At 39.1% G+C, this 19,395-nt stretch overlaps 2 protein-coding genes across 10 annotated transcripts; both read right to left on the bottom strand.

Annotated features, from left to right (window-relative positions):
- Window positions 1-11,203: 11,203 nt before the first annotated feature.
- On the bottom strand, window positions 11,204-15,003 carry LOC124344586 (polycomb group protein Psc-like). Its single transcript, XM_046798183.1, has 4 exons — window positions 14,678-15,003; window positions 14,491-14,614; window positions 14,278-14,430; window positions 11,204-14,172 (listed from the first exon to the last, which is right to left on the bottom strand). Exons 2-4 carry the CDS (start codon window positions 14,600-14,602, stop codon window positions 11,621-11,623), a joined length of 2,817 nt encoding a protein of 938 aa, XP_046654139.1. The 5' UTR covers window positions 14,603-14,614; window positions 14,678-15,003; the 3' UTR covers window positions 11,204-11,620.
- Window positions 15,004-15,321: 318 nt separating this feature from the next.
- LOC124344453 (EF-hand domain-containing protein D2 homolog) lies at window positions 15,322-19,344 on the bottom strand. Of its 9 annotated transcripts, none has more exons than XM_046797998.1 (9): window positions 19,154-19,344; window positions 19,061-19,076; window positions 18,777-18,907; window positions 18,497-18,662; window positions 17,404-17,640; window positions 17,244-17,289; window positions 17,061-17,162; window positions 16,584-16,718; window positions 15,322-15,850 (listed from the first exon to the last, which is right to left on the bottom strand). In XM_046797998.1, exons 5-9 carry the CDS (start codon window positions 17,577-17,579, stop codon window positions 15,710-15,712), a joined length of 600 nt encoding a protein of 199 aa, XP_046653954.1. In that variant the 5' UTR covers window positions 17,580-17,640; window positions 18,497-18,662; window positions 18,777-18,907; window positions 19,061-19,076; window positions 19,154-19,344; the 3' UTR covers window positions 15,322-15,709. The 9 variants fall into 9 exon arrangements, with proteins under 9 accessions (XP_046653954.1, XP_046653959.1, XP_046653956.1 ...); XM_046798003.1 differs by having other exon boundaries at window positions 18,497-18,637; XM_046798000.1 differs by having other exon boundaries at window positions 18,809-18,907.
- Window positions 19,345-19,395: the final 51 nt, after the last annotated feature.

Here is a 19,395-nt window from a genome sequence, read left to right as displayed (position 1 = left end):
GTTTGGGAACCCCAGATCTGGTTTAGCGAGAATTTAGGGCGTTTAACCCCGAAATAGTTGTTAAGTTTTTTAACAGTGATATCTAATTCATGCATTTTTATTGATATCAATGTCATGCGGTTTAATTGACATCCAATTAAGGCAGTGTTTTGTATATCTTTGTTATAAACATAATTAGACGTGGTTTCAATGTCATACGGAGGTAATATATTCAAACGTCATTTTCATGTGACAAAATTGATGTTATTTTTTCATGTCCAAACGAACTTCGTTGGCGCGACAACATTGATGTCCAAACGATATTACTCTTTTCATTCTTTTTTTGTCTAAAAGTTGATGTCAAAAGTATTTCAACAGCACATCAAAACGACATGAAAATTGTTACCTGGGGTATCGTAATAACAAGTGTTTATGTTTGTGGTTGGTACATTAGGGGAGACTGGAGTAAAACGGGACACCGGGTCAAAAGGGACAGTGGGTGGAAAAATAGTAGATGTTAATAAAACTTTAAAATTTTTTAGTATGTTATGTAACTCGGTATAATCTACTTTGGCAAGAAATTTGGTTGATTTTTGTCAATAACTGTATGAGTTATTGACAAAACTAAAAAAACAGGTTTTTTTTATAAATTTTTGTCTCCGCCATTTTATGTTTATAGAAACAAATAAACGATAACGGCATGTAAATGTAGTATGGAAATGAAGCTGAATCATTTCTTAATCGTTAGAAACAAAAATTAGAATTTTAGATCAATTAGTTTAGACAGTATCAACTTTTTAAAAAAAGTGTCTAAACCGGGAAATCGGGACAGCTGTTTTTGGCTAATTTGGGACAGTTACGGACCAATCAGCGTACAGCATTTTTAAGAGGCTCGATTTCCTCACCTAGCAACGCAGGATGTCCTACTGCTTCATAAGGAATTTTGTTTGTATAAGAAAAAAGGTTCATTAATAAAATAATCAAATTGAAACATTTATAAACTCAAAGAGTCTATGCAGTGGAACACTTTTTCAATTTTTTTCAATTTTATTAATAAATTTTAAGGCGAAAACGGAGGACGTCCCTCACCACCCACCCCAGTGTCCTCACTTACCCCAAAAAATAGGCTCCTCCCATAAATCTGAGTAAACTTTAAAGGTCTTTTATGGGGAAATGGTTTATTATAAAATTATACAAAAAATATGGGGGGTACATTACAATAGGGAATACATAAAAAAAAATTTTCAAAGAAATTAAATGATTAGTTGGGGAGATATAGGGGGCAAACAAAAACCGTCCCGTTTTACTCCAGTCTCCCCTAAGCACTACATGGCATTGTAGGGCAATTTCTGAATGTAATCCTAAATGACGTCAAACAGATGAGTTTTAAAACATAAGTTTTATTGTGTGAAACTTTACATCGATTTTGATATGACAGATCATCTATTCAGATGATTCATCCATCAGACAGGCCAGCTATTGTTGGGGATGATATGGAGATCAGTTACCAGAGATTCATCCCCACTCATGTGCCTAGTAGCACTCGAATCAAGGTCAAAGTCTTTTGAAATCGCAGTCATCAAGCAACAAGACGAGATGAGGGAACAATCAACTCTCTTCGTGGATGAATTAGATGGGTATTGATCGTCTTTAGGGTGTTGATCGTTTGTAGTGAAAAGAACTGGACTTGGTTTTCTCGCTTTCATTTGCTATACGGGGGCGGCATTCAAATTCAAGATGGCGGTCTTGACCGCAGTATGATCACGAAACAAGATCTCGATTAATTCCATTACTGATGTGGCCTCTTGACTGAACTCTTCCCCCTCAGAAATGTTCTGTTTCACGCGATTCGTTACCAATCAGGGCAGAATTCCCCTTAGAATTAGAAAGGGGCTGATTCTCCGTAGTCACTGAACGAGAGTTCTTGACTTGTTGTTGAACCTTCCATCTTCCCCAACAATACGTGCACGCAGTGCCTCCATTGTTCTATCACCGTCTGGAGATTATCCCAAATAGAGGTGATAATTGCAAACTGTTCAGGTTCAAACTGTTCTACACAAAATTGTAGTAAAATAAGATGGTGTTTAGTCACCTCAATTAACCAGAAATGTTGCGCAATTAAACTGGATGAGAATAGTGGTGGCATTACTAGGTAGTAATACCTAGTATTACCTAGTTATCTAGTAATACCTAGTTTTTTTCAGCTACTTTACCTAGTTTTCGGGAAAATAACTATTACTAGGCATACCTAGTCCGCCGCGCTCCTTGCGGAAGCAAATAGAAGGTTTTATCTGTTGGCCTTCATTTTAGACCCATAGAAGTCATATCAGCCTTCATATTTAGTGGAACCAAGCTGGCTTCCGAAAGGGGCGCGGAGGAGAGTACAATAAAAATGGCTGCCAGACAGAGAGGGAAAAGGGAAAAATGAGCCTCTCAGGAAATTAGTCATAACTCAACCAACAAAATCCGGAAAGAAAATTCCTTTTGGATTTTGGTGGTTGACATAGCAATAAACCTTTCTATAAAATTAGTTTTTACTCTAGCTCCCCCGCTTTTCCGAAAAGCAACATGTCCTCTCCGACTTAAGACAAGGCTTTGTCTGAAACTTTTTCATGTAACAGACAAAGACATGTCTTAAGTTTTCCTTATTTTTATTACATTGCCTCCTTATATTTGTTATACATTTATTTTATCCCTTTTCAATTCACAGCATAAACGTCCAAACGTTTATATTCCCTTTCATAATTTTCTAAAAAAAATTCTGTTTTAACAAGCGATCCACGATTCAAGTAGACCGAAATCATGGAGGGGCTTTCCAGATCTAAATCCGGAAAAGGCCTTAAAAATATAAAAAAAATATTGGCATGTTTGTCTTCGCACGCCGGATTTACCTGCGTTTTTAGAATTACAAAATTCCCACCCGTTTAGGAGTTATTTAGCTCTAAAGTTTGGGTTTTTTGAATTTTGTCAGAAAGTGGGGGGGCTTTGACATCCATTTTCGGAAAAGCGGGGGAGCTAGGGAAAAAACTAATTTTTTAAAAAGGTTTATTGCATACTCAAACACCGAAATCCAAAAGGAATTTCCTTTCCGGATTTTATTGGTTGAGATATGACTGATTTAGTGAAAGGATAATTTAGCTGGTTTCCCTCCCTGGCTTGCAGCCATTTTTTCGTACGGTCCGCTGCGCTCCTGGTGGATGCCAGCAGAAGGTCTTATACATCGGCCAATAAGAATTCTGGGTTCACTATATATGAAGGCCTGTATAAATGCAATGGGTCTAATGTGAAGGCCGATATATAAGACCTTCTGCTGGCTTCCGCCAGGAGCGCAGCGGACCGTGCGAAAAAATGGCTGCAAGCCAGGGAGGGAAACCAGCTTAATTATCCTTTCACTAAATCAGTCATATCTCAACCAATAAAATCCGGAAAGGAAATTCCTTTTGGATTTCGGTGGTTGAGTATGCAATAAACCTTTTTAAAAAATTAGTTTTTTCCCTAGCCCCCCCGCTTTTCCGAAAATGGATGTCAAAGCCCCCCCACTTTCTGACAAAATTAAAAAAACCCAAACTTTAGAGCTAAATAACTCCTAAACGGGTGGGAATTTTGTAAATCTGAAAACGCAGGTAAATCCGGCGTGCGAAGACAAACATGCCTATATTTTTTTTATATTTTTAAGGCCTTTTCCGGATTTAGATCTGGAAAGCCCCTCCATGATTTCGGTCTACTTGAATCGTGGATCGCTTGTTAATGGTATGGGTGACATAAAAAATTTCAGACAAAGCCATGTCTTAAGTTTTCCTTATTTTTATTACATTGCCTCCTTATATTTGTTATACATTTATTTTATCCCTTTTCAATTCACAGCATAAACGTCCAAACTTTTATATTCCCTTTCATAATTTTCTAAAAAAATTTCAGTTTTAATGGTATGGGTGACATAAAAAATTTCAGACAAAGACATGTCTTAAGTTTTCCTTATGTTTATTATATTGCCTCCTTATATTTGTTATACATTTATTTTATCCCTTTTCAATTCACAGCATAACGTCCAAACGTTTATATTCCCTTTCATAATTTTCTAAAAAAAAATCTGTTTTAATGGTATGGGTGACATAAAAAATTTCAGACACAGCCTTATCTTAAGTCGCAGAGCATATGTTGAGGGTTGCAAATTTTGAGAATTTTTTTCTTTTTAACTTAGCATTTCTTTAAAAAACTTAAACCTTAGCGTAAAGCAATTATCAAGTTTACTTCAAATCCAAGAATCTTTCATTTAAAAAATACTTCAGACAAAGCAACGTCTTAAGATTTTATCTATTTTTACGAAAACGCTATTACCATGTAATTTTGGGGATTATGCAAATTTTTACTAACTAAGAATTTTTTAATTAAATGCAATTCCTTATGAAGATTCGCATTTAATTTAAAAAAATCTAAATAAACTTAAAATAGTACCGAAGTAGAAAAAATAATGTGGCTAAACAAGGAAAATCTTTGTGTTTTTGTAATTTAAGTTTTATTTAATAAAGAATAACACAACTTATTTCTTTTTTAGTAAAGCAATCTTTATTGTTGATTTTTTAAAGCCAAAAAAGAAATTTAAAAAATTCAGACAAAGCATTTTCAGAAGAATTACCTTGTTGTTTCGATTCGTTCGTTCGGTTAACGGTTCTTTATGGGAACCCAAAACCGGCACTTTTTCATAATACAAATATTTTCAAAATATTTATATATAAATCAGAAAACAATTATATAAATAAAGATGTAAGATTAAAACTGGTAAAAAGTATTATATAAAGAATTATGATTTTCACGAAATTTTGACTTGTCTCAGTCATGGCTACAAAAACATAGGTCAAAACAATATTTATCCTTAATAAAGGTATACTTTAATGGGATGTGAACCATGATCCTCTTCATCATCAATCAGCGCTATAGATCTTATTGCAATTCAAAAGTAGTCAAGAGTATAGGATTAGTCAAGCATAAAACAATTTCTAGTTCGGCTATAGGCCACAGTGGTGCGCATTGGCGTAAGCTGCGCACGACATTTGGCTATGTCGCGTACTTTTGAATTGCAATAAGATCTATAACCACTACATTAGTTCTTGTATAACATGGGAAACTATTTTGAAACGGAATTGATTGTTGTGTGTCATTGTTTTTTGCGTGAAAAATTTTTTAATCGCGATATTTGGTCGTTACCAAACCTAGGCTTCATATACTCTTCCCCCACACACAGATGATCACGAAAAACGATGTTGTTTGAAAGTTGGACTTGAACCATTTTCCTTTAAGTCACATAGCCAGAGCTATAGCCATTATACCGACATCAGTTTCCCTCAAGCAACCTTTTCATAATTGCAATGTCCTCCGGCGGTAAATTTGGTTTTCACGCATAGCCTCCGGCGGTTTGCACGACAGAGGTTCACGCATGGCCTCCGGCGGTATATTTGCAGGATAGAGAAATCCCGTACACACCTTTACATGACCTTGACATGGCAAGTCTCTGTAAAAATCAAAACGAGGGAAGCTATTGTGGAAAGTGGAATTTAGACCTAAGGTGGAAAAGTTGTAGTCACAACCGCCAGATGTCACCAATCGTTAAGCAATTATTTTAGCAGTTTTTCATTTTTTTACGTGAGTACTAATTAAGTAAATGTATTTTTTTTTCTGGTCGCACCGCATATTTTTAGTCTAATTGTTAAGACGAAAAAGTCCGAAATCTGCGTAAAACGCCCGAGTTATGGAGTGTTACAGACAGACAGACAGACAAAGTGACATGGTTTTATTTTGCCCTTCAGGCTCGCAAAAAAAAACGAGCAAGCGCTTAAATAACGCTACTTAATGCGCGTCGCTCTAAATTATTATTATTATTTTATTTAATCCGAAGAAAAACTACTGCGGCTGACTGCAGCGAATGGTCAGACGAGTAACGCGAGCCCGTCCGTTTTTTCAGTGCTTGTCACTGGTCCGTCCGCTATTTAGCGCTGTCGCCCGTCCGCTGTTTTCGGCGGCTCATTAATATAAGCGAAAAATAATCCATTCAAATGTTTTGCGCTAGATCTAGCGCTTTCTAAGCGCGCGTGGCGCTAGCGATTTGTTTGCGATAAACTTGCGCACGATGCGCTAAATATATATTTAGCGCAATTTATTTCATTGTATTATTTACGAAACGCGCAAGCGCTTCGTTAATTTAAATAAACGGTTGTGACAGGGAAAACGATTGCGGCGACTGGACAAGTAGCGGACACGCGTCCATAATTTTCGCGCTTGCCTCGAGTCCGTTTATAACTTACGAAAAACGCAAGCTTTAAAATGAATGTTTAGCGCTTCTTGCGCGATTTGAGCGTATTATTTTATCATATATTTAAAAAAGCGCAAGCGCTTAAATAACGCTATAGGCCTACTTAATGCGAATCGCTCTGAATTAAATTTTTTTATTTAATGCAAAGGAAAACGTCTGCACTGACTGGTCAGACGAGTAATGTGAGCCAGTCCGCTATTTCCGCTGGTCCTTTCCGTTGTTTATTCCGCCGTTCCTGGCGGATGACAGTCGAAGTTACGCTTTCCTGGCCTTCACTTTAGACCGGGGGACATACTGTGGGGCCCTTTCATATAGTCTAGTGGCCAGCAATATGAAGCCCGAGGTGCAGAGAACTCGTATGCTTCGGCTGTCATCCGCCAGGAACGCGAGGGAGAGTGATAAAAAATGGCGACTAGGCTGGGTGGGAAACTTGTCAAAATTACACTTTACTAGATTTGGAATAACTCGGCCAATCTAATCCGGAATGTAAATTCCTTTTGGATTGGTATTAAGGGATGGCCGAGCAAACTTTTGTGAGAATTTGTGTTTTTTAAAGGGTAGCATTTACCCAAAAAGCGATGCCAAAGACACCCCAAAATTGTTAAAATTTGAAAAAACCCAAACTTTAACATAAAATATCTCCCGAACGGCAGGGAATATTTAAATTCTGCAAACACAGGCGAATCCGGAGTAAAAAACTGGATATGCCTGAATTATTTCAGATTTTCAAGTCCCATAGCGGAATGGGAAAAAATAGGGGGGTCCATGGATTTGGTGCGGTTGAGTGGTGGATTGCTTGTTAAAAGGAAATTGAGATAGCAACAGTATAGATATACCTTTTATCTTTAATCCCCCCCAAAAAATTCTTACTTCAAAAATGTGTTTTATTATTCAAGTTTTCCCAAAAGCTTTTTTTTGGGGGGGGCGGGATATTTGGGACGTTAATTTGGGGTGAATTGGGACTAAAAGGGAATCTGTAATGGGCGGAGCTTAGCTCAGTGGCAACACTGAAAAAATAATAATGTTTAAACAAATAATTTTTAAACATACAGAAAACCTAAAAACATAGTGAAAAACAAATACTAGGTGGCACATATAATCTCATGATAGTTTTTAAAATTAATTTATAACAATAATTTAGTGCTAAATTTAGAGTGTTTCGCCCTGTCCCATATAAACCCCGAATTTTTCCACGCCGACTTTTTTTTTCGCAACTTTAAAAATCGGTTGTGGGTAAACTAACGACTCTAAAATAAAATAAAAAATACTGGAGAAAGAAAAAAGTGAGACAAATACAATAAAACATTTATTTTACAAATCAAATTATTAGGAAATGCCCTACACGAGAAAAACAAAAACTGGTCCAAATAACCCCACTCTTCCCTATGGAAGTTAGTAAAACAATTGGTATGATAATTTGAAGTTACATTTTCTAAATCAAAACCAGTTTCAATACTACAACTTACAGCAGCTGACCATTCATCAGCCCTATCTACACACCGGTTTGATATTGCTTTATGAACATCATTAGATTTAACATTCACCACAGGTTTTTTAGCTTTTTTGTAAGGATAAAATATCATCAGAATTTCCACAAAGAAAGCAGTTTTTGTTGAAATCAAAACGTGATGGAAAATCTGAAACTACTTGTTCTTCGTGGTTGACTGAGAAGTTTTGACGTTGTTGAAGGGTATCACTATTTTGAATTTCCTGTAGAATTTTTCGTTTTCTACAATAGTTTTTCTGCAATTTCCGGGAACGTATTGCCCTTCTGATGTAATAGGAATGCTGTTGTAAAGGTTGACCCAACACAATCATTGTGTCACTAATACGAAGATACTTAATAACTAAAGAGGCTTATTTACTCACAATGTTAAGGCACAAATGATGAAGACAAACATGAACGATTTTGGTTTAACCGTGTATTTTTACTAGTAAGACAGAACAATAGGCCTAACATAAATCAGACAAGAATAAACGATAGCGACAATTTACTTGAGTACAAATGGTAGGCGGCGGTCGAGCGTCAGGCTAGTTGATGAACTAGTAAAGGGTCGATACTAGTTTTAAAGAAGATTTGACAAAACTTAAATGGAATTGAATTTAATACAAGTTATAACAAAACAGTACGAAAAGAGGAGCGAATGCCTCGGTAATATACGGGTAAAATGAGAGAGAGAAGTGCTGTACAAAATAGCTTTTACATCGGGGTTATAACCTCATGCCGGCTGCGTTTTTAACACGCAGAGCATAGGGAAAACAGATTTAGACAAGTTTAAAAGGTATAAAATCCTGCCCGACCTTGTCAAAAAGAGGCAAAACCAAGTTCAGACGAGACAGACAAAGTTTATATAACGACTATTTCTAGAGTTCCGAGAAGGGTATAACGAGCCACAAAATATAATAAAAGATAAAGATAAAGGGATAAGAGAAAAACATGATGTAAAATGTAATGGAGTAAAAGATGATGATGATATTTGTTTTAACGGTGCCACCGAGGGGGGCTGCTAAAGCGCAGCCCACGTCTTCGGATTACGGGCAAGTAAGAACGAGCCCTTTGCGCACCGAATGGAGTAAAAGATAAAAGGTTAGGGAATAAGAGAAAAATGTAATTAAAGTTAAACGCGCTCTTGTCGCCCGGTTGAGTCTTGCTTTTGCGCTTCTTGCTAAATCGCTTCTGGCGGAATAAGCGCGGCTGGCGCTGACATCTAGTAGTCAAAGTTGGCGTTTGTTTTGCAGCAGAAAAAATGGAACAGATACGGGAGTGAGCCGAGCGTTCTGTTACACTGTCACCCCTAGTCAATATTGCTGAGTTTAATAAAATTGCTCCCTTTCCACTCAGAACACTCAACATTGATAACTTATCAACACGACATCTGTCGTGGCAATAAAGAGAAAATTGTCTATTGCCACGACACACCCGATACGCCTATACTTCCTCTCTAGTCCCTCATTTCGTGGCAATAACACAAAATTTGTCTATTGCCTCGAAATAATTTTTTTTAAAGTTCGACATTCACGCATGTTGGGTTAGGTTAGGTTAGGTTAGGTTATATATGTCAAGTTTTTTACTGTTGTTTTCTAGCAGTTGTAGCCGAATAGTTAGCGATTGATGCCACCATGCGATAGCATGGCGTTTGATTCTCGTCGGGAGGGAATTTTTTATTTGCAGATTACAAAAAAGGTTGAGTTTCACGGTATAATTGACAAGAAAAATGATGCGGGAAATATGCACATGTAGTTTTACCCTAGTTAGTAGTTTTCCTAAACATCTTCTGTGGAACTTAGTACGAAAACGCATTTCGTGGCAATAGACAAAATTCGTGTTATTGCCACGATATGAGAGATCAGAGAGGAAGTATAGGCCTAGTTTCGACCGTCGCGCCACGACATATGTCGTGGCAATAGATCTAACCTAATAGGAAAGGTACACTCTCGGCTTTCCCCAAGACCGGCGGGTGTTCAGTGAAGGGTCCCAAGATTCCCCGCCAGGTTCGCTAGTAAAGGAGGCCCCTCGCCTCTCGGGGGTAAAGAGTGGTTCGAGGTTGCCATCTTGGTTAGCTTTTACCCCCGGTTTGGTGTAACCTCAAACAAAAAGCATTGACAATGTCCATAAGAAAGTGTATGAATGGAAAACCAAAGGGAGAGTGAAAAAAAGAGGGACCGAACCCTTTCTTCCTCACTCTATTCATCCCTTCCTTGACTGTCCTTCCTTTCGTACCCTTTTCTTATGGACAACGTCAATACTTTTTTGTTTGAGCAGGTTGCACCAAACCGGGGAAAAAAGCTAACCAAGATGGCAACCTCGAACCACTCTATAGTAAAAATTGTGGTTTTTTGTTCGTTATCTGTAAAATTATCAATCAATGCGTCCAGAAATTGAATGAGTTTAAGCTTTATGTGATTCCCTATCCTTAAATACCTAATTCATCTAGATTAGGCAATTTTTTATATGTTTAATTCGTGATTGAAATTCACATTTTTTTTTTTAATTGCGCCAAAAAAATCAAATAAAATGTATTTTTTATTACTTATTTTTGTTTATTCTATTTTAATTAATTTTAAAATTCATATTTAATATTTTAAAATAGAATAAGCAAAAATAAGTACAAAAAATACATTTGATTTGATTTTTTTGGCAACAACGGTAACACCTGACCTCTACCGACATGCAGAAGCATCGCTTCAGGAGGGTTATTATAGGGGAGTTCAGTCTTTCCCTTGTAGTCTATGGTTCAACTTAGATAGCCCAGCAGCTAACTTTTTTGGACTTTGGACGCACCCCTGGTCAATGGCTCTGGCAAATTTGGCTGTAAGGCAGTTCGCTCCGCGTTGTCTCGTCTTGCATTCGTCGCAACCATTCAATTAATCTAGTTAGTATCAATAAAAATAAGAACCGTTCTATGATCAAATCAAAACAAACGATAACGCCCAATTTACACTAAAGAGTAAACGAGCCACTAGATGTCAGCACGTGAAGTACTTATATTGTACAGGGTAGTTTTCACGGAAGAACTCCTTGCTAGATTTTTTCTTAAAATGCCTTTCTTTTCAACGTTATCAATAACGATGAGAATTAGCCAATGGTATGGAGTTGGAAACGCTTAATTGACTGACCTATAAATATCGTAAAAAAAAGGCAAATTCAAAACGCAGGAGTTTCTACCAATTTTCGCCCACCTACCGCTACAACAAACCCAACTTTTGGGCCTATTAACCGGCTAATAGCCGCTCTAATAAGGTAAATCTCTAAAGGATCTATATGGGGGAATTATTCTGTCATTACTTCGTCGTCTATTCCGTTGTTTTTCGCTGTCTTTCTTGACTTGAGTAAACACGTTAAAGGACACCTGTCAGCCTGTAAAACAGTGCATTGCTGTTAAAAAGTCCAGCTTTATAAATAAATGAATAATAAAATCGCATTTGCAAAGTGTATTTTCATTAGTTAACACTAGGATTACAAAAAAATGGGAAATAAACTAACGCGCGAAATACAGTGACAGTTTATGAAGGCATTGAAGACCTTCGTCTCCACTCATTCATTGTACGAAATATCGCACTCCTATACAGATTGAATGTGACGACACACCCGTGCGCACAGTTGCAGATGAAGAAAGGTGAAACAAAAAAACAAACAAGGGATGACAAAAGGTACCGCGTTCTGAAATCAATAAAACGGTCTAATGATAAATAATAGATCAGATCTTACGTTTATATTGAAACTCATCTTAGGAAGTGAGCGAAGAAGAAGGATACTGTATGATAAGACTATGTACAAAAAATGACACTGTCACGCACACTTCCAATCACTGGTGAACTCGTCCTCTTCAAGAATTAAGATGGAGCCGGTGCAGCAATTTCCACCTTTGACTCGGATTTATTTTCGAGTACCACATTGGCATTATCCGTTGTTGTCTTGTTAATCGAACCCTCTAATGGTGACGCTGCAGGAGTGTCGGCTTTACCACTGTCCGCATCCCCGATAACTTTACCATTTTCTTTTGCAGGAGAATGTTGATTCTCACTCGTAGAATCAACAGGTTTGCCATCGGTGGATTTAGAAACTGGGCCGCTTTTGACGATTTCCTCCTCCATCTGAGGGACACAACTTTCCACGACGGACGTGCAGTTTGAAGCTGCAGGCGAGGTCGATTTTGCACACGATGATTCTTTCTCAACTATGTCTTTAATTGGGAGAAGCGTAGGTGGTGAACGTACGGAACTTGGAGTCCCGATGGGTACCAAAGGAGGAGGTGGGGCAACATTTCGTCGAGGCACAGTAGGTCGCAAACCTGGAGAAGATTTCCTTCCCGCTGCCGAAGAGGAGCTGTTGGATGTGGTCGTCGTCACCGTGGGAGGCATCGACGGATGAAATCCTCCGCCACTACTATTGCTACCAACAGATGAGGACGAGGAAACAGATTTTGGGGAAACAGAAAGCGGGCCACCGCGAGCGGACATGAAAGGTCGCGGGACGTAAGATGAATGGTAGAAAGATCCAACCAATTCACGAGGAAGATTCGGTAGCAACGGAGACAGGCTGGATGGGTAAGTGCATTGTTGCAATGTGTTCAAGTTGAAAGTTGGTGTAGGAAAGCTATTCGACGTCCTTGGACTGATGGATTTGTGCATTTGTGGAGATGGGATAGAAGACGACGAAGACGACGCCGTGGAAGAGGGGAGGGATTTTTTACTATCCGGAGCAGGAGGAAGCCCCATGGGAGAAAGATACGGGTAGTGAGGGTGAGATGCTATAAAGCTGGATATAAAATGAGCTGGTGAAAGTGGAGGTCGATTATTAAATGGGGAACCAGGTCCTAATGCAAGTGGAACAGGGCGATTTGGCACTCCTCTCGCCAGATTCAGCCAAGCTGCAGCTGGAAATCTGAGCTGCTGAACAGAGCTGTCACCCGAAGATGGAGATGTTGTTGTAGAAGCCGCTGAAGAAATAGGATTTAATAGATGCCTCAATCGAGCAGCAGCATCCTCGGCTGCTAAATTAGGGGATGGTTGCCTTTTCGATTGGGAAGGGACAGGAACAGAGTAAGGGCGAATTGGATTACTTCCAATATCTGGTCGGGGAGATGGAGCTTTTCCTTCTTTACCTTCTCTCGACGACCTTTCTTTATCAGTTGGCTTCTTAGGACTACTGGATGCTTTGGTCAAGTTGACGGCCACCTCTTGGACAGGTGATTCAGTGACGGATGCGATAGACGTTCCTGTAGCTTTGCAAGTCCCTCCGTTAGTGTCGGTAGGTTGCGAAGCGTTGCGCACTTTGAAGAATCGAGGAGTTTTTAATGGACTTGAAGGTGTTGCCCTTTTGGCGGGAGTTGGAAGCGTTTGCTCTGCGTTAGCCAAGTTTAGGCTACCACCATCATTGCATGCTACTGAACTAGATGGTCTCTTGGTTCCTACTCTGTTCACATTTTGGTTCCATGAAGAAGATGGTGGTTTTAGAGTTTTGTGGCCAGTAGAAGAAGGGATTTTATTGCGGGCCGATGAAGTAAGATGAGATGCAGGAGGATTACTAGCGGTATCCGAACTAGTAGTACCAGTAGTAATAGTAGGGTTTTCGTTAACGGTAATTGTCGTTTTGACTTCAACAGAGTCTCCTGTTTTGACATCGACAGATGGTGAACAATTAACTGAAGTCTCTCCGTTTAAATCGGCAGAAATGTCGGTGGAAACAGTGACACACACCAACGGCGCTTCGCTACTTGCTTCTGGCTTAGGTGAGGGTGCTTTTACCTCTTCAGGTTTCTCGCTGGAGGTATTGGGAATTGTAGGCTGAGTTTCTTCTGGAATGCCATTTTTGGCATCTACATTTGGAACACTCATAACACCACATTCGCTGATTTCAAGTTGAACTTCATTCGTCATTTTCTTATCCTCTGCTACAGCTTCTTCTTTGATTTTCTGTGGGGCTTCTTCGCTACCATTGGTGCCGTTAGTCAAAGGACTGGAGCTTTGCAATCGTTGGTAAATGCGATACTTCAGCCTCATAGGGCCTTTCCGCCGCCAGTTGTAGATGTAAGCTAGATCCACCAGTGAATATTCGTCGCATAGGAAAGAATCTCCGTAGAGAATATCTAAAGCGTGATTCAAATCTAACCCATATTTCCCCCGAATAAGACGTTTGAGGAGGCCAACTGTAACAGCAGCGGGACATCGAAGAAACCGTTTCCCATTCAACTGGCTTTCGTTTTCTTCTTTCACATCTTTCACATCTTCCCGACCTTGGAGGTCGTCTGCATATTCCAATGAAAGGCAGATGGTTTCATCAGAGGAGTAAATGTACTGTTCTGTCACTTCACCTCTGTCCTCTGGATTTGAAGGCAGCTGATTAGGGTGTTTGCTGTAAAATTCTCTCCTGAGCCGCATTTCATCTTCACGAAAAATTTTTGAATTAATTATAGTCAAATTGAATACTTTTAATGGAAATAATATTTTTGTGCCTAATTCACATCACACTTGTGATTGTGATAACTTACGTTGAAAAAGCCCAGGGACTAATTTATAGACAATATCTTGAAGGGTTTGATCTGAACGGATATTCAGAAGAGGCTTTGTTTTATGGACTTGCACTTCACAGACTGGGCAGAATTTGTTGGTCTCCAGATATCTGACGATGCAGGACTTGCAAACTGTAAAGAACCATTAAAAGTTATATAAACAAGATAACTGTTTTTGTAATATGCACTTACAAGAATGAAGGCACTCTATGATAGTCGTTGCTTCAATGTAATAACCTCCACACAACAAACATGTCAAATGTGGATTTAACTTGGTGATTTGTAATTTGCTGACTTGATGCATGACGACTGCAACCTGTCAAAATAATTAAAACATTAACAAGTTCTTTCACAATCTTAAAAATCAACACAATTGTACCCATAGAAGATTTATTGGTGGTAAAACTATTAGATGCAAAAATTTTCGAATCTGGGGAAGTTAATATGAATCCAGGAAGAGTTTTCCGTTTCAAGGTCGGTTATGTCAGCCAGATGTATGTGGTGCACAGGCAGGAAATTGTAATCACTTCACTAAATGAGTCAATCTTTTAGTTAATGACGATGAAAACTCGTTAAAACAGCGAATATTGCAACACAATTAAAATTTTTGTATTTGTTGACGTGGGTAAAAAAGAAGAATTTTCATGATGTACCCAAAGCGCCACTATGCGGCCGCCGCCATGTTTGTCCTTGGCTTCCAGCCCTCCCAACATAGAGAGTTTAAAGCGTCGGCTTTCGATTGGCTCGATACAACTAGCCCCTCCTACTCATTTCAAAGTCCCTCGTGGATCAGCCCACTATTTATATCCGGAGTTGGATAGACCATATATTGAACAAATCGAATAATTATTCATGAACTGACGTCATTCTGACCATTTGACATTCTGTTACCTAATACTATAACGAAGGAAATTACTTCAAGGTTCAAAAGAATCAACGAAATGGAGTGGAAACAAAGGCACAAAAACGTTGCCGGCAGAACCTTATTTTTGGAGAAATGACGTATACAAGCCATTACATATGTAGATTCAAGATCCATGTATTATTAAATCCCGGGTACAAAACGTCAGGTCAGCGGAAATGTTCGTTGTAAAAAAAAGCAGCAAAATCATGAAAATATGAACGGAAGATTTTGCTACAAAGATTGTTTTTTTTTCTTCTGAGAAATACACATGCAAAATAAAGACTAGTTAGTTATGAACGTTCGAGTAGTTAAAAAAAGCTGAAAACTCCGTTATTTCTATCATTATTGTGGCCGTGGTGAAAGTGGAGTGCGATATTATTTCCGATCTATATAGTCTATCGTTAAAAACGTATGCGTACATGCTGATCAACTGGCGGAACAGCGCAAACAATTATTATTATGCGGACGGCCCGAATCGTCATATTTTTGCTATCTTCGAACGTCTCTTCAGTTTTGCTGGCTGAAAAGAGAAGCTTTTTCTTTGAATTCGGCTCGGCGTAATTTCTTCTGCTCCAATTCGCGTTTCTTCATCTCCTGTTCCTCTCGAATCTCGGCCTCGAATTTGCTCGTTTTAGTTAATTCTTCAATCTATTACAAACGAATGGGAACACATTTTCCAATTAGACAGGTAGCACGGCAGACTTAAAACTACAACTAACTGTTAAATGTTTTTCAAATCTATCTAACGGTTTTTTAGTCAACAACGTAAACGCCAAACATGTTTCTCTTGTCCAATCTTTTGAACGCAACAAGACATTTGTTGTCGAGAACGCTACGAGTTATAAATTTTTTAAAAGGGAATATGCATACGCTATTTCAACAAAGGAAACAAGAGGCTGAGAAACATTCTGTGTTGTTTGTTTAAAACATGTCCCGTTGGTTATCTAGCTGGACAACGCTGTTTATTACAGTGAAGACATTTCACGCTATATTGCAAAGCTAAAAATTGCGTGTTTTCTCCCACCAGGGAAGATCGAGCATTTCCGATTGTTTTATAGTGACTCATCTAATTTGATCAAAGGCTCGTTTGTTTTGCTTTACAGACAGAATTTGTTGCATTATCTACTTGGATAGGGCCATGGATAGTTCGCGTGCACTTACAACGCTTACAACACGATTCGCCTATTTGTTGTCAACTTTCCAGTAAGTTAAACCCTCTCAACATAAACTTTTGAATCAATGAGTGACAAAAAGAATTGAAATGCGTGTGCAATGGGACAAAAGCAAGAGCGATGCTTTATAGACATGCAGGGCAAATTAGAGAAACCATGTTTAAAGAGAAAAAAAAAGTAATGAAGCCGAGCATAGTTTACGCTCTCACCTTTGATTCGAAGAAGTTGGCCGCTCCATTAACACCGACTTGTCCGACATCAATATCCGTCAGCGCTGCTAGACGACACAGTCCGGAATCTTCGGGTAGCTCTCCGGCTGCAGCCTTGCGGAACACCAACAGGAACTGAGCAATATACCAAACAAATGTTATTTTATTTCTATTGCTGAATCATCATAACAGCGCTATTGACAATGGTTGATCTAGCGTCACTAGATGGCACAGCACAACTGGAAAAGGCGGTAAAAAAGAAAACTTGGCACTTATTTTCTAACGATGTGATTAAAAACGAGTTTGTCAAATTCATGTCAACACGCCAATGCCATCTTTATCGAAAAAACACGGAGCCAATGGCCATCCATCACTTGTAGGAAACGCATTGTCGGCCAATTCAATTACACAGCGTTTGAGAAAACGTTACAACTACCGTAATAGTATATACTTCGTTTTTTAAAAATTATTATTTACCTCTCTGAAGCTAAGCTTTCCATCCTGGTCTTCGTCGACTTCTTTGATCATAGCTTTGAGACTTAAGTGGGTCTGGGGAGCAGCCAACCTCTCCATGGTCACCTATTTTCTCAGGGGAATAAAGAATATGATTTTTAGGGTGTGTTGACTAGCATTTATTTCCAGCAGTAAAGTCAATAATACCTTGAGCTCTTCAAGATCCAGGTATCCATCCCCGCCGGCGTCGTACCTGTCACACCAGTCAAACATCTTCATTAAGCATCAAACATTTTTTCTTTTTCTTTTTTGAAAGATAAGAGATCGTTGTCACAATTGTGGAAAAAAGAATGAAGAATGCTCATACTTTTTGAAAGCTTTTTCATATTCCTTGATCTGCTTGCGGCTGAACTCTGAGAATTCGCTGTAGATGCTGACACCGGTCGTGCGGTAGGTATTGGTTACCTGCTGGCCTTGCTCCAGCGCTTCGTTTCGGTCTAAGCGTCGCGTCAGCTTGGCAGTCAATTCGTTATCAGCCGGCATGTTGGCTTCTTCTCAAGTGTCCTCTGCCCGTCTCGGCTTACCTTACTTATACTTAATCAGTCTGCGTACAAAAAGACAATCAAAACATCAAAGGTATTATGATGAATGGTGAAAAGCTCAAAAGAGAAACGGGAGAAGGGGGCCGACGTCAGACGTCCTTCGCTCCCATACAAATCAGGAAAAGGCAAACAATGAAAGGATATAATTGCCTTTTTCTATTATAATTGTTTGACGTAGAAATCAAAAGGCTAATTTAATAAATCTCTTTTTTTCTAGTTTCGTCCTGTCAATAACCAAGACCCAGCCAAAGGGGGAAAAAACAGAAAATAACAAAATTCTGAAACTGACTGGACAACAACGAGGGAAAACTATCAGAATTCCGGCTACTGACTACCCTACAAAAGGCCGTGGCAAGGCGTGAGTTTCTCTCTATGTCAAGTCACGCGACGTCAGCCGAATAATCTTCCCTCCCAATTCTTTCTCTATTTTTTTTTTTTATTTTTTATTTCTTTCGTTCCTTTTCTTTTTATCTTCTTATCACAAGACGACAATCGCCTTCTTTTTTTCACGAGCGGGGGTCACATCCGCACTGTTATCGATTAGTAGTGTTTCGTCAATGATGGCGCCGTCATCCCCCCACACACCACCGGATCTCCCACACATTTCAACACACTTCTCGGATACATCTATATAATAATGCGTCACACTACATACTAATAACCCTTTCCTCCCGTGGAAGATTCGACCCCATTCGGCAGCCACCAAATTATTCACAAAAATGAAACAGATGAACTAGTTTTTAAAAAACAACAAATTTCATCATCGAAGATTGCCATAAATAGAGAAAAATATCAACCGAGAAAGTGGGCTAACAAACATACGGACAAGGACGAAATTTGAAATGTAAATGAACTTACCGGCTACTCGGACTGGGAAGACGTGTCAGGTGGCGCTGCGTTGACGAAATGGAATGGCACACTCTGCGATTGTCGTGGCTTTTCCTTCGAGGAGGCCCCAGCACAGCAGCCGTTCTCCGTCACGGGGGGTGTGTGCGATGTCTGTCGTTTCAATGTATATATTAGCCTATGTACGTGAAAAACAGCAACGACTTACTCGACTGCAAATGCTCTCTCTCTCTCTCTGTACACGTACACACACAAATATACACACAACCAACAAGCCAGAAACTATACGTACGATAAACAAAACTTTGCTCGCAATGCACTCACTAAATGGAGTTGGCCGGATGCCAGCCGATAAGTTTCCAACACAGCCAATGCGATCACAGGTCGAATACTAAAGTGCGATACGATTGTCGACGAGAAAAACTATAAAATTCAAGATCCTATCAGTGGGAGAAACATGGCCGCTCAACCCAGATAATAATTTGTTTAAAAAAAATAAACGAGTGAGGAAACATTGGAATGAAAAAGGCAGCTCAGTGAGAAGAAGCAAAACGTAAAAGAACGACCAACTCTAACCTTAATCGCACGCAACCTACATGTGGGAGAAGAAGAAAACCACAGAGTGAGAGAGAGAGAGAGATAAGTGTGGCTTTCCAGTTTCCAACTCACCGGTAGTAGGAAGTCCAAGTGTCGACTAAACACCACGGCTGCCGAAGTGTGAACTGTGAAATGTGAACTTGTGGCCGACCGACAACAATGCAATACCCAAAAATGAGATTTCAAATAATATTTAAAAAAAAAAACGAGTTAAAGCAGCCGATTGCTGTGCTGGGAAAGGAGTGAAATAGTAGCAGAGGTTAGACCAGTTGTGTGTGTGACTCAGTCTAAGGAATAAAAGTGTCTTGTCGTCG

Source organism: Daphnia pulicaria, chromosome 6 (assembly GCF_021234035.1).
Source record: "Daphnia pulicaria isolate SC F1-1A chromosome 6, SC_F0-13Bv2, whole genome shotgun sequence".
NCBI lineage: Eukaryota > Metazoa > Arthropoda > Branchiopoda > Diplostraca > Daphniidae > Daphnia > Daphnia pulicaria.
Note: the sequence above shows the minus strand (reverse complement) of the source record. Positions and strands in the feature narration are given on the sequence as shown.

Coding starts and splice junctions, on each gene's coding strand:
- LOC124344586 (XM_046798183.1), bottom strand. CDS start 14,602: ATGCATCAAGTCAGCAAATTACAAATCACCAAGTTAAATCCACATTTG. Junction 14,431..14,490: donor CATAGAGTGCCTTCATTCTT/GTAAGTGCATAT, acceptor GGTTCTTTACAG/TTTGCAAGTCCTGCATCGTC. Junction 14,173..14,277: donor AGTCCCTGGGCTTTTTCAAC/GTAAGTTATCAC, acceptor TTTTTCGTGAAG/ATGAAATGCGGCTCAGGAGA.
- LOC124344453 (XM_046797998.1), bottom strand. CDS start 17,579: ATGCCGGCTGATAACGAATTGACTGCCAAGCTGACGCGACGCTTAGAC. Junction 17,290..17,403: donor TATGAAAAAGCTTTCAAAAA/GTATGAGCATTC, acceptor CTGGTGTGACAG/GTACGACGCCGGCGGGGATG. Junction 17,163..17,243: donor TGGATCTTGAAGAGCTCAAG/GTATTATTGACT, acceptor CTGAGAAAATAG/GTGACCATGGAGAGGTTGGC.